The 14,084-nt window shown below is 49.8% G+C and overlaps 1 protein-coding gene across 5 annotated transcripts in view; it reads right to left on the bottom strand.

Moving 5' to 3' along the window:
* The window catches only part of bmpr1ba (bone morphogenetic protein receptor, type IBa), a 561,149-nt gene that overhangs the window by 24,022 nt on the left and 523,043 nt on the right, over positions 1–14,084 (bottom strand). For all 5 annotated transcript variants that reach the window (XM_086006493.1, XM_086006489.1, XM_086006502.1 and 2 more), the window contains 3 exons: positions 9,681–9,777; positions 6,922–7,060; positions 4,218–4,410 (listed from right to left, as the gene is read on the bottom strand). In XM_086006493.1, coding sequence (XP_085862619.1) covers positions 4,218–4,410; positions 6,922–7,060; positions 9,681–9,777 — 429 coding nt within the window. The remainder of the gene's footprint in view (positions 1–4,217; positions 4,411–6,921; positions 7,061–9,680; positions 9,778–14,084) is intronic.

Consider the following 14,084-nt stretch of genomic DNA (forward strand, 5'->3'; position numbering starts at 1 on the left):
GGGATAATCTGCTCCAACTCTGCCAAGAACTGAGCCGCAAAACGTCCCGTGGAGTGGCATTCTGGGATATATGAACAGGGGCTCAGAGTGAAGAGGTAATGAGAAATTTGAACAAGGAAATGGTTAGGCCACAATTAGAGCGCCCCATTATAGAAGGGACATTAACTGCCATAGAAAGCGTTCAGTGTAGATTCCCATTCCTGGCTGGCCTCCCACGTTCTACCCTACGTAAACTTGAGGCCATCCAAAACTTGGCTGCCCCGTGTCCCAACTCGCACCCAGTCCCGTTCGCCCATCACCCACTGTGCTCACTGCCCCGTGTCCTAACTCACACCAAGTCCCGTTCACCCATCACCCCCTGTGCTCACTGCCCCGTGTCCTAACTCACACCAAGTCCCGTTCACCCATCACCCCCTGTGCTCACTGCCCCGTGTCCTAACTCACACCAAGTCCCGTTCACCCATCACCCCGTGTGCTCACTGCCCCGTGTCCTAACTCACACCCAGTCCCGTTCACCCATCACCCCCTGTGCTCACTGCCCCGTGTCCTAACTCACACCCAGTCCCGTTCACCCATCACCCCCTGTGCTCACTGCCCCGTGTCCTAACTCGCACCCAGTCCCGTTCGCCCATCACCCCCTGTGCTCACTGCCCCGTGTCCCAACTCACACCCAGTCCCGTTCGCCCATCACACCCTGTGCTCACTGCCCCGTGTCCTAACTCACACCCAGTCCCGTTCACCCATCACCCCCTGTGCTCACTGCCCCGTGTCCTAACTCACACCCAGTCCCGTTCACCCATCACCCCGTGCTCACTGCCCCGTGTCCCAACTCGCACCCAGTCCCGTTCGCCCATCACCCCCTGTGCTAACTGCCCCGTGTCCTAACTCACACCCAGTCCCGTTCGCCCATCACCCCGTGCTCACTGCCCCGTGTCCTAACTCACACCCAGTCCCGTTCACCCACCACCCCCTGTGCTCACTGTCCCGTGTCCTAACTCACACCCAGTCCCGTTCGCCCATCACCCCCTGTGCTCACTGCCCCGTGTCCTAACTCACACCCAGTCCCGTTCACCCATCACCCCCTGTGCTCGCTGACCTACACTGGCTCCTGGTTAAGCAACACCTTGATTTTAATAATTCTCATCCTTGTTTTCAAATCCCTCCAAGGCCTCAGCCCTCCCTATCTCTGTAATCTCCTCCAGCCCCACAACCCTCTGAGATCTCTGTGTTCCTTCAATTCTGGGCTCTTGAGCCTCCCTGATTTTAATCGCTCAGCCATTGGAGACCCTGCCTTCTGCGCTGTAAACGTCTTTGGTCTATTCTTTTAGCGGGGCACTTTATGGTAAAATCACAGAATGATACAGCACAGAATGAGGCCATTCGGCCCATAGTGCCTGTGCCAGCTCTTTGAAAGAGCTCTCCAATTAGTCCCACTCCCCCCCGCTCGTTCCCCATCGCCCTGCAAACGTTTTCTTTTTAAGTATTTATCCAATTCCCCTTTTGAAAGTTACTATTGACTCTGCTTCCACCGCCCTTTCAGGCAGCGCATTCCAGATCACAACAACTCGCCGCGTAAAAATAATTCTCATCTCCCGACCCTGTGGCTTTTTTTCTTAAATTAATGTCCTCTGGTTACCGACCCTCCCTGTCTACTCTATCAAAACCACTCTCTTTGCATGTTTTCTCGCTCCCAATTTTCTCTTTCATTCATCCTCTCCCCTCCTCTTCTGATTGCCCAAGCTGAGTAATGTTTCCAGCGCTGGCAGCTTCCCAGTGGAATACCCGACGGGACAGTGAATGCTGACAGAAGTTGTTTGGACAGGGAGAAGGCAATCACATCTGACCCTAATCCTCTGCCCACCCAAGGTCCACATACGTATTATTTCCAGCTGGTTTCGCTCGGAAGCCCTCGGGAGCAGAAACCCTGAATAACTTTCCACCCCACTCTCTCCCTTGCCCAGGAGCAGTGAAGCCAACTGGAGAGGCTCACTATTGCTCGTCTGCAATCGGTTAATGCAGCACAATCCAGTGTCAAATCTAGTGCCACCCGAGTCTCCGCAACACACCAGGCCACTTACACAGGGAAGATTTGCCAAACGGAATTGACTACGTGACGTAATAAAACTCACTACGTGCTTGGTTTGAGTATAAAGCAAGGCTTTAATCAACTTGTTTCAGAACATGGAGGTCTAGTTGTACTTCACTAGTTCCTTGTCTTACAAAATGTCCCTGGGCAAGCCCGAGTATTTATACTCCTTGGGCGGCGCCACCAGCTGGCCATCCAGTGTTATTTCATGAGTAGTTTCTTGATGAATGATGAGATTTATAACACTACGTTTAAGCCTACTTTCTCTCGGAGGCAAGATTCTCACTCAGCGGGAATATTTGCGCTCGCTGCAAGTTTTTCCTCAATCGTTGCCTTGAAATTCCGGTCGGATTCCGCCACCAGCAAGGGACTGGACTGCAAGCTCGCCTGAGCCGACAGGACCAGGCCCAGTCCCAAATCATGGGGACGAGGCCATTAATTTACTAGAGGACAAAAGCAACAAAGTCATGCTAAACCTTTAGAAATCACTGGTTAGGCCTCAGCTGGAGTATTGTGTCCAATTTTGGCACCTGTCAAGGCCTTGGAGCGGGTGCAGAGGAGATTTACTAGAATGGTACCAGGGAAGAGGGACCTCAGTTATGGGGCGAGATTAGAGAAGCTGGGATTGTTCTCCTTGGAGCAGAGAAGGTTAAAGGGAGGTTTAATAGAGGCGTTCAAAATTATGAAGGACTTTGATAGAGTAAATAAGGAGAAACTGTTGCCACTGGCAGAAGGGTCAGTAACCAGAGGACACAGATTTAAGATAATTGGCAAAAGAACTAGAAGGAAACGAGGAGAAATTATTGAATATTAAGGGAATCAAGGGATATGGGGATAGTGCAGGAAAGTGGAGATGAAGTAAAAGATCAGCCATGATCTTATTGAATGGCGGAGCAGGCTCGAAGGGCCAAATGGCCGACTCCCGCCCCTATTTCTTATGATCTTATTTTAAGCAGTGAGTTCTTATGATCTAGAATGCACTGCCTGAGAGGAAGCAGATTCAATAGTAACTTTTAAAAGGGAATTGGATAAATACTTGAAAAGGAAAAATGTGCAGGGCTGTGGGAAAAGAGCAGGGGGGAGTGGGACTAATTGGAGAGCTCTTTCCAAAGAGTCGGCCCAGGCACGATGGGCCGAATGGCCTCCTTCTGTGCTGTAAGACTCTATGATTAGCAAACCTGGGGCAGCAGCATCACGGCAATAGGGGACGCGACAGCAGCGCACACCTCAATAATCCGGCGGAAAACCGGGAAGTACCCAACGGTACTGAAGGTGAGAAATCTCAGATCAGACAGGAACCACCGTGGGTGATAATCTATCCCTCCCCGACATCGATAATCTCTGGGGCCTCAGTGGGTGACAGTTCCACCCAGGCCGAACAAGGGCACTGTAGCCAGAATTCCCAGATCCCCCACGGTCCCCTCCATCAGAAAATGGTAAGCTGGAAAACCCGATTTGGAAGGGGGGGGGGGGGGTAAGGGGGGGGGGTGGGGTGGAAATCCTGACAGAACTGGGTTAGTTGCACTTTCTGAACCCCCGCACCCCCCCACTTGGAAATATAGCCCAATCCCACCTAGGGTCCAATTGGAACGTTGGGATTGTTGAAAAAGACAGATTTCCTGATCGCCCCTCCCTATCGCTGTAAACTCCTCCAGCCATACAATCCTCCACGATCCCTGCACTCCTCCAATTCTGAACTCTTGCGCAATCCTTGATTATAATCGCTCCACCATTGGCGGCCGTGCCTTCAGCTGCCTGGGCCCTAAGCTCTGGAATTCCCTCCCTAAACCTCTCCGCCTCTCTACCTCTCTCTCCTTTAAGACGCTCCTTAAAACCTCCCTCTTTGACCAAGCTTTCGGTCATCTGCCCCAATAGCTCCTCATGTGGCTCGGCGTCAAATTCTTTTTGCTAACACTCCTGTGCAGCGCCTTGGGACGTTTTACTACATTAAAGACGCCATATAAATACAAGTTGTTGTTGTTGTTGAACTCTGGTGGAAACTCAAAATGGACGACCACCAGCATTGCAATAATGCCAATGCTCAGAGATCCTGTGCACAGACCGCGTGTATTGAGGGAAGGCGAATGGAGCAGACAAGACATTTGCTGAGCGTCAGGTTGCGTTGACTCACCAAGAATGTTCTCGTGCCTCATTAGCACAGTCTGATAAATTTCTGTCTCCCTGAACCAGCTTGCCTCTTCCATGGTGAAGAACACTTTCACGGCAACTTTCTCGCCACGCCATCGCCCCATCCAGACTTCACCGTACCGGCCTTTCCCAATCTGCTTTACCATCTGAATCTGCTTAGCGATCGTCCTTTGCACCTGTCGGATGGCAGCGTGAACAGCAAAATCCTTAACACATTACTCGAAAATACTATTGATGCACAATCATGTTGTAACAGAGAGAGGAAGAGGCACAGCAAAACGTTAGCGGAGGGATGATAGAAAAGATGGCAGATGACCAGTGAGTGAGTGAGTGAGTGGGAGTGAGAGTGAGCAAGCAAGCGTGAGTGAGAGAGTGAGTGAGAGAGTGAGTGTGAGAGTGAGTGAGTGAGTGAGTGAGTGAGTGAGTGTGTGTGAGAGTGAGTGTGAGAGTGAGTGAGTGAGTGAGTGAGTGAGTGAGTGAGTGAGTGTGAGAGTGAGTGTGAGAGTGTGGGAGTGTTTAGGAGTGACAGAGAGTGAGTGAGTGTGAGAGTGAGTGTGAGAGTGAGTGTGAGAGTGTGGGAGTGTTTAGGAGTGACAGAGAGTGAGTGAGTGTGGGAGTGAATGAGAGTGAGCAAGTGTGAGTGAGAGAGTGAGTGAGTGTGAGTGAGAGAGTGAGTGAGTGAGTGTTTAGGAGTGACTGAGTGCGAGAGTGTGGGACTGTGGGAGTGAGTGAGAGTGAGCGAGCAAGCATGAGGGAGAGTGAGTGAGTGTGAGAGTGTGTGGGAATGGGTAAGTGAGTGTGAGCAAGCATGAGTGAGCGTGTGGGAGTGAGTGTGAGCGTGAGTGCGAGTGAGCGAGCAAGTGTGAGTGAGTGAGTGTGAGTGAGTGTTTAGGAGCGAGTGAGTGAGAGGCTGAATGTGCACAGGGGTAAGACTGGTTATGGCCCGTTTCTATCAGAGTGGGTGGGGGCCAACAGAGGGTCAGCAAGGAGGGCTGTGGCGCTGGGAGTAGTACTGCTGAGGCTCTTGGTTCCACAAGTGTTTGATAGCAGTCGCTGCTTTGGCCAGTGAAGAATCCTGAACAGAGCCAGGCACTGGCACCTGGGCAGTCACCTCTGCCAATCTGGGCGGGTTCAGATCTGGTCAGGTACGGCGCACTTTAGGTATGCCGCAGCCCGACTAACACCCAAACTGGGAGGGTGGGGTGTGGCAATGAGGGATACCGGACATTACTCATATTATGTATTATATTATATAGTATTTATATTATGCAGCAACAGGCATAACATTGCTGACCAAACTCAACCAACCATTTCTATTTACTACATGTAACGGGAAGTTTCTGGAAGAGTTTAAAAAATAATAGAGGCAGTGTCTTTTGCAGTGGGTTGGACTCTGGGACCCAGGTTCACGTCCAGCCGAGAATCAAAGGACAATAATCTCCTCGGTTCTGCTGGCTGCAAGGGTCTGATGTGAAGTGAGTTTGGGCAGGGTCCAGTACTTTATGGACCTGGGCCTACACCAACAAACTGTCCATCGTTCGGCAGTCTCACTCAGGTGTGGGAAATGGAAGGAAAGTCACAGTGGGGGGGGGGGGGGTGGTGCGTCTGCTGTGAGGTTGGAGCTGAGGCTCGGAGCAAAAAGAAGGAACTTGCATTTATATAGCGCCTTTCACAACCTCAGGACACCCCAAAGCGCTTTATTACCCAACCAAGTACTTTATGAAGTGGAGTCACTGTTCTAACGTAGGAAACGCGGCAGCCAATTTGCGCACAGCAAGCTCCCACAAACAGCAATGTGATAATGACCAGATCATCTAATTTTTTTTTCAAAGTGATGCTGGTTGAAGCGATAAATATTGGCCAGGGCATCAGGGAGAACTTCCCGCATCTTTGAAATGGGGAGTTTTTTTTACATCTACCCGAGAGGGCAGATGGGGCCTCGGATTAACGTCTCATCTGAAAGACAGCACCTCCGACAGTGCAGCACTCCCTCAGCACTGGCATCAGGACGTATCTCAACGTAAGCTCGAGGAACAGCACCTCATCTTTCGGTTAGGCACTTTACAGCCTCCTGGACTCAACATCGAGTTCAACAATTTCAGATCATAACCTCGGCCCCTATATTTTTTTTCTCTCTCTCTCACATGGCAGCTGTCGATCATCCTGCCATTGTCATTTACACTTCATCTAGAGTCATCTTTTGTTTCTTAACTTGTCCCATTACCATCTCCTTTCGCCTTACACCATCATCCCTTTTGTCTTTTAATCTCTCCTGCCTTCCATTCTAGCACAGAATATTCCCTTTTGTTCTTTCCTCCCCCCCCCCGCCTTTCCCGGCCCCTACACTTCTTCCAGTTCTGACGAAGAGTCCTCGACCTGAAACGTTAACTCGGTTTCTCTCTCCACAGATGCTGCCTGACCCGCTGAGCGTTTCCAGCATTGTCTGTTGTTGTATCAGGAAGTGTCAGCCTGGATTACGTGCTCTAAGTCTCAGAGGGGCACCCTGACAACTAATCACTTCGTAAGTACAGAAAATTTACAGGAGGAAGGAAGTGGACTCGGGAGTTTGGATCAAGTTTGGACGCATTTTCACGGCACGGCACAAATATAGAGCGCAGTGCTCTGAGGAACTGCGGGTCGGGCAGGCCCAGTGTAAAGCTGTGAATCGTGAAGTACAAGTTGCTTACCAGTAGAGGGAGCCCGGAACCACTGCCCGAGCTTTGTGACTGTTCGATAAGATCCTTTAGGGATTCTCCCGGTGGAATGAAGGTCTCAGTCTGCTCAATGCCCATGTTGTACTGTGGCCTTTCCTCCTGTCTTTTATACCTTAAGAGTGAACCATCGTCAAAGAAAGAAAGACTTGCATTTATACAGCGCCTGTCACCACCTCAGGACATCCCAAAGTGCTTTATTACCCAACCAAGTGAAGTGGAGTCACTGTTGGCAACGTAGGAAACGGGGCAGCCAAGTTGCGCACAGCAAGCTCCCACAAACAGCAATGTGATAATGCCCAGATCATCTGTTTTTAGTGATGTTGATTTGAGGAATAAATATTGGCCCCAGGAATCTGGGGAGAACTTCCCCCCCCTTGCTCTTCTTCGAAATAGTGGCCTTGGCATCTTTTACCTCCAATCCGAGAGAGCAGACGGGGCCTCGGTTTAACGTCTCGTCCGAAAGACGGCACCACTCCGATAGTGCGGCGCTCCCTCAGCACTGCACTGGGAGCGCGCCAGCCTGGATTTTTGTGCTCAAGTCTCTGGAGCGAGGCTTGAACCCACGACCTTGTGGCTCAGAGAGCGAGGGTGCTGCCCACATGAGCCACGGCTGATCAGCAAAAGCCTTTGATAACGAGCAGCTGTTATATAAACAGTGTGTGTTTCACAGTCCTCTGGCCTTTTCTTGTACATTATTTTCTTTCATCAAAGATGCTGCCTTCTCAAAGCTTTGAGAACACGCTGACCTTACTTCAGGGAAAGAGACTACATTGACTTTGATGATTAGCTTGAATCCAGTCGATTGATCTCTCTCTGTAGGTGTATAATTTGCCGACCAACCTCAGATTAATGTTTGCTGTTTTTTCTGACGTAAAGACAGAAAGCCTAATGATGAACACCCGCTGCGTCTGATTATAGAAACATAGAAGATAGGAGCAGTAGTAGGCCATTCGGCCCCTCGAGCCTGTTCCGCCATTCAATGCGATCATGGCTGATCATCCAAATTCAGTACCCTGTCCCTGCTTTCTCCCCATATCCCTTGATCCCTTTAGCCTTAAGAAATATATCCAACTCCTTCTTGAATATATTTAATGAATTGGCCTCAACTGCCTTCTGTGGTAGAGAATTCCACAGGTTCACCACTCTCTGGGTGAAGAAATTCCTCCTCATCTCTGTCCTAAATGGCTTACCCCTTATCCTTAGACTGTGACCCCTGGTTCTGGACTCCCCCGCCATCGGGAACATCCTTCCTGCATCTAGTCTGTCTAGTCCTGTTAGAATTTTATAAGTTTCAATGAGATCCCCTCTCATTTTTCCAAACTCTAGCGAGTATAAGCCCAATCGACCCAATCTCTCCTCATATGTCATTCCTGCCATCCCAGGTATCAGTCTGGTGAATCTTCGCTGCACTCCCTCCATGGCAAGAACATCCTTCCTCAGATAAGGCGACCAAAACTGCACACAATACTCAAGGAGATTCACTCCCTGCTGAAGCTTCATGATTTCTCGACGCCTTTTAAACGCAAGCAGACATTTTGTTGGGAGGGGGGTGGCAGAAGGGGGCTGAATTTCCTCGCCTTGTGATTGGTGTAAATAATCGCCCGGGTGGAACACACAGAATCACGCCACCAATCGCACCAGCTTCAAGAAATGTTGGACTCGTTCGTACAAAGTTTTGAAAGGCAGCAAACACAAGAGCTCTCGCTGTTGGACATTTAGCATCTTGGTTACGGGGGGGGGGGGGTCACAGGGAGGGGGTGCTGCAGAGGGATGCACAAGGTTCGCTGCCAATTGCTACAATGGCGCTTCTCCACCCAGACCAAAAGTGGCGCGCACCAGCCGGAGTGTCGGGTTTCGGGGTGTCAGGTCTCGCAGCGTCGGGGCCTGGGGTGTCGTGGGCAGAATATCGGGGCTATAGAGTGTTGGGGCGCGGAGTGCTGGGTTGGTCTTGAGGGATCACTTAAGAGGGGCCGAATGGTCATCCTCATTGATAAGTATCGTGACCTTGTGTAACTCCTCTGCGCAATACAGAGCGCTGCAAATTGGCAGGAAATATATTTTTGCTTGTTAAGTGGCTGATTGTCCTCTTTGAATGCTGAGGTCCCTCCAATCCTCAGAAGTGCTAGATAGTATTTAAAAACAGCACTTGTATTTATATAGCGCCTTTAACGTAGTAAAACGTCCCAAGGCGCTTCACAGGAGCGCTGTCAAGCAAGATTTGACACCGAGCCACATGAGGAGATAGCTGGTCTGGTCAAAGAGGTTGGTTTAAAGGAGCATCTTAAAGGAGGAGAGAGAGATAGAGAGGCGGAGAGGTTTAGGGAGGGAATTCCAGAGCTTTAGGGCCCAGGCAGCTGAAGGCACGGCTGCCAATGATGGAGCGATGGAAACTGGGGATGCGCAAGAGGCCAGAATTGGAGGAGCGCAGAGATCTCGGAGGGTTGTGGGGCTGGAGGAGATTACAGAGATAGGGAGGGGACGAGGCCGCGGAGGGATTTGAAAACAAGGATGAACATTTTTTTTTTTAAACGAGGCATCCCCGTGCCGGGAGCCAATGTAGGTCAGCGAGCACAGGGGGGGGGTTGATGGGTGAACGGGTGTTAGGATAGGGGCAGCAGAGCAGGAAGGGAAGTGAGAGAAAACTACCGTGAAAAGAGAGAATACTTTCACTGAAACAAACGATTGGTATTCACTGTATTATAATCCAGCGTCGCCGTCTACGCGGGACTGACCTGAAGTAGCAGAATATGATGAGGAGAGCGAGGACGATACTGCAAACAGTAACGGAGATCAGCAGAACCATGTGGTGGGTGCTTCCATCCACAAAACCTGTGTGAAAACACCGAGAGTGAATCAAAATAAAACTACTTTGTGGCACCCAAACTAATCCCGTCCCCCGCTCCTCCGGAATATTAATTCTTTCATTCATACAGTCTTAGACTGGGCTTTGTGACGTCTGGGTAAAGAAGCACAGTTAACATTAATCGAGAACAACCACCTGCATTTATATAGCACCTTTAACATAGTAAAACCTCCCGAGGCGATTTACAGGAGCGATTATCAAACAAAATTTGACACCCAAACACATAAGGAAATATTAGGACACGTGACCAAAAGCTTGATCAATAGAGGTCGGTTTTAAGGACCGTCTTAAAGGAGGAGAGAGAGGCGGAGAGGTTTAGGGAGGGAATTCCAGAGCTCAGGGCCCAGGCAGCTGAAGGCACAGCCGCCAATGGTGGAGCGAAGCAAATTGGGGGATGCGCGAGAGGCCAGAATTGGAGGAGGGCGGAGAACTTTCACCCAGTAAAGGTTTACTCACAAAGAATGCTGGAATTATTTTTTTAATCTAAGTGTTTATTATTGATTTATAGTTCAAGCGTCTAATCTACATGTTTAGGAATTCTTTTTCGCAGACACTTTCTCCAAAAGGCCATCATCGCTGGAGCATTTCTCTTCCATTGTGTATTGATGTGTCCTGGATGATAGCATATAATCTGTTGCTGTGTGTGAAAGATAAGGACATTTCATCCACTCTGAAAATACTGCTTCTATAAAAGGAGAAAGAATGAGCTGAAGTTGGAATCTAAAACTCAAAATAGGCCCAGTTCAGGTTAATTGACAAAAAAAAGCACAGCGGCCTGGAAATTGGTTGATGCCACGCCCGCTTTCACAGGTGCAGATCGGCCGCCAAAGCATCCAATACGCCGTAATTGCGCCGCGTGCCATATTCATAAAGGGTTTCCAGGGACCTTTGCATTTGCAAATAAGGGGCCTAACCAATCTTTCCCCTGAAGGTGCGTGGCCAATCGGGAGGTCCCGCGCAGGCCGCTCGCCCGCTGCTGCCGCTGGAAGAGATACCGCACGTGCGTGGCTGCGCAGCAAATTTATGGGGACCGCGCGCCAAAATAAAATATTTGAGGGAACACTGGGCCTAACGCCTCTACAAAATTGGACTGCCTTGAAACAGAGCTCCTTAAAGGGACAGGCCGGCGCAAACTTTATTTCTAGGCCGCTGCGTGTAGAGATGGGCAAACGTTCCCTCAGTGCACAGGCTTTTGTGTGTCACATTGTCCTGGCACAGCTTAAAGTTGAATCTTCTTCGTTATTTCAATAGCAAAATACTGCAGATGCTAGAAATCTGAAATAACAACAGAAAATGCTGGAAACACTCAGCAGGTCAGGCAGCATCCGTGGAGAGAGAAACAGAGTCAACGGGCAGGAATTTAACTCAGGAGTCAGGACTACAACTTTCGGGGTTGTAGTCCCGCCTCCATCGCGCTGCGGCCAACCCAGGCGATTTTAACTTGATTGACCTTGTTGAGCCTGCCCAGCGGGCTCAGCAGGCCAATTAAGGGCCACCCGGCAACAGGTGACGTCACAGACTGAAATTTCATCTGTCAAGAGGTTTTGACAGATGAAATATCAGTGTTTCACAGCTGTTTGAAGCTGTCAAACACTGACAGTCTTACTTCTAACCTGAGTCCTTCTCCACAGACTCAGTTAGAAATCTCTCCTGCACAGAAAGCTGAAGGCTGTCACTTTTGACAGTTCGCAGCCATTCTGCTTTCTGAGCCGGTGAGATGATGGACTCCCGAGACCTAAAGGAAGGAATGCTGAAAAGGTAAGAAAAGTTCATTTAAACTTCTTTAATCACTTTAGACACACCAAACACACTTACCTCTGCACTCATGCACACATCACTCACCTGAACACCGACATCTCGACCCCTCCAAGTTCTTCAACCCGACGGCCCGCCTCCTCTAACTTGGCGTGGTTTGGAACCGTCGGGAATCCCACACTTCCAACATTAAAAATCAGGATTAGGCTAAAAACTGCCTGTTAACTACCTGTTAACAGGCAGTTAATTGGCACTAATCCCTTTCCGCCTTGGGTAGGCGGGTCCCTGTGCGGGGCGGGTACCTGCCTCCTTTGAAACTGGCATGGAGGCGGGTTTGGGTGCGGGATGGGGTCGGGACCCCTGATTTCGGGATTTTAACCCCCCAACGCCTCCAATCCCGCCTCCACGGCGGAGTTAAAATCCTGCCCAACGTTTCAGGTCTGGGACCCTTCCAGGTGAAACAGCGATTTACTTGTACTTCTTGCAATTTAGTATACTGTATTCGCTGCTCACGATGCGGTCTCCTCTACATTGGGGAGACCAAACACAGATCAGACGACCGCCCCGCAGAACAACTCCGTTCAGTTCGCAAGGGTGACCCTGAGCTTCCGGTCGCCTGTCACTTTAATTCTCCGCTTCACTCCCACTCCGATCCCCCTGTCCTCGGCCTCCCACACTGCTTTAATGAAGCTCAACGCAATCTCGAGGAACAGCACCTCATCCCCTGGCCAGGCACCCCACAGCCCCCTGGACTCAACATTGAGTCGAACAATCCCAGGCCACAACCCCTGCCCCCATTTTTCAGTCTGTTTCCTCTTAGTTATTTGTTTGTTCTTGGGGTGCAGACGACGTGGACAAGGTTGTTCTCCGTCCCTAGTTTCCCCAAGGGCATGAAGAGGCAACCATATTGTGGACTGGTGTCACATATAGGCCACACTTGGTAGTTGTAGCAAGTTCCCTTCCCTGAAGGTCATTAATGATCCAGTTGGGTTCTTATGATGATCCAGTTGAGTTCTTATGGTCATTTTTCTAGTGCCAGCCCACCAAATACTGGACTTATTCACAACTTGCCTTGGTGGGATTGTGAACTCACCACCTTCTGGTTTGCCAGTCCAGTGCCATAACCACTACCCTTAGAACCCAAAACTCCAATAGCAAAGGTAAGGCTCCCAGTCAATTTGGCTGTGTTACATAAGAACATAAGAAATAGGAGCAGGAGTAGGCCAATCGGCCCCTCGAGCCTGCTCCGCCATTCAATAAGATCATGGCTGATCTGATCCTAACCGCCAATCCACTATCACAGAACCATCTCCTGAATCTAACAGAATCAGACACACGAAATCGGAGCAGGATCAGGCTACACGGCCCCTGGGCCCGCTCCGCTACCCACAGGGTCATGGCCGATCCGAACCTAGACTCATGTCCAAATTCCTGCCCGCTCGTTGATTCCTGCCTACTAGTTGATTCCCGTCAGTCTAGGGAAGAAGGGTTGTCTGGTTTCTGGCAGGCTAGTCTATGTGCAAGTGGGAATGTGTCACTGGGGCCTAATGCCTACAGATGGACATGTCTTTTGTGTTCCTTACACTTTGGGGAAGAAGGAAGCAATCCAAACCCTATTTTTCTGGAATTTAGAAGGTTACAGGGTGATTTGATCGAAGATTTCAAGATATTAAGGGGAACTGACAGGGTAGATAGAGAAACTATTTCTGCTGGCTGGGGAGTCTAGGACTAGGGGGCATAGTCTAAAAATTAGAGCCAGGCCTTTCAGGAGTGAAGTTAGGAAACACTTCAACACACAAAGGGTGGTAGAAGTTTGGAACTCTCTTCCACAAACAGCAATTGATGCTAAATCAATTGTTAATTTTAAATCTGAGATTGATAGATTTTTGTTAACTAGAGGCAGTAAGGGATATGGGGCAAAGGCGGGTATATGGAGTTAGGTCGCAGATCAGCCATGATCTCATTGAACGGTGGAACAGGCTCGAGGGGCTGAATGGCCTCCTCCTCCTGTTTCTATGTCCTCCGATCAACAGTTACTTCGCAACTCTTCTACCAATCTGTCCACACTAGATAAAATAAGGCCACATTATACCACATGGCATTAAGATTAGAGTCCAAACGGAGGGACATTCTCAGAATTAGTGCCCAATATTAGTACAGCTGTCTTGAGTTACCGTAGGACACGGTGTATGCAGCGCTGTTGTGTGTTACAAGTGTCAGAAGGCATTCAGAGCCGAAATGGAATCATAACGTGCAGCGAAGTAACCGGCCAGATTCTTGGTGGTCTAGTTCTGGTCCGGCCTCAGCTTTGAGCCTCACAAATCCTCCAGTTTTAGACCTCCTGAATCTCATCCTTGACATGGTAAACACATTTCCATCTTGTGCACACCCAGGTGAAAGGTCAAACTGCTGCAAAATTCACCCAGGTCTTCCCTCAAATTGGAAGCATTTTGAGATCGCTGGGATTTAAATGAAGCGCCTTATCTGAGGAAGGATGTTCTTGCCATGGAGGGAGTGC

Source organism: Somniosus microcephalus, chromosome 2, assembly GCF_052327205.1.
Source record: "Somniosus microcephalus isolate GS21.2 chromosome 2, FLI_Smic_1.0, whole genome shotgun sequence".
In the NCBI taxonomy this organism is placed as follows: Eukaryota; Metazoa; Chordata; class Chondrichthyes; order Squaliformes; family Somniosidae; genus Somniosus; species Somniosus microcephalus.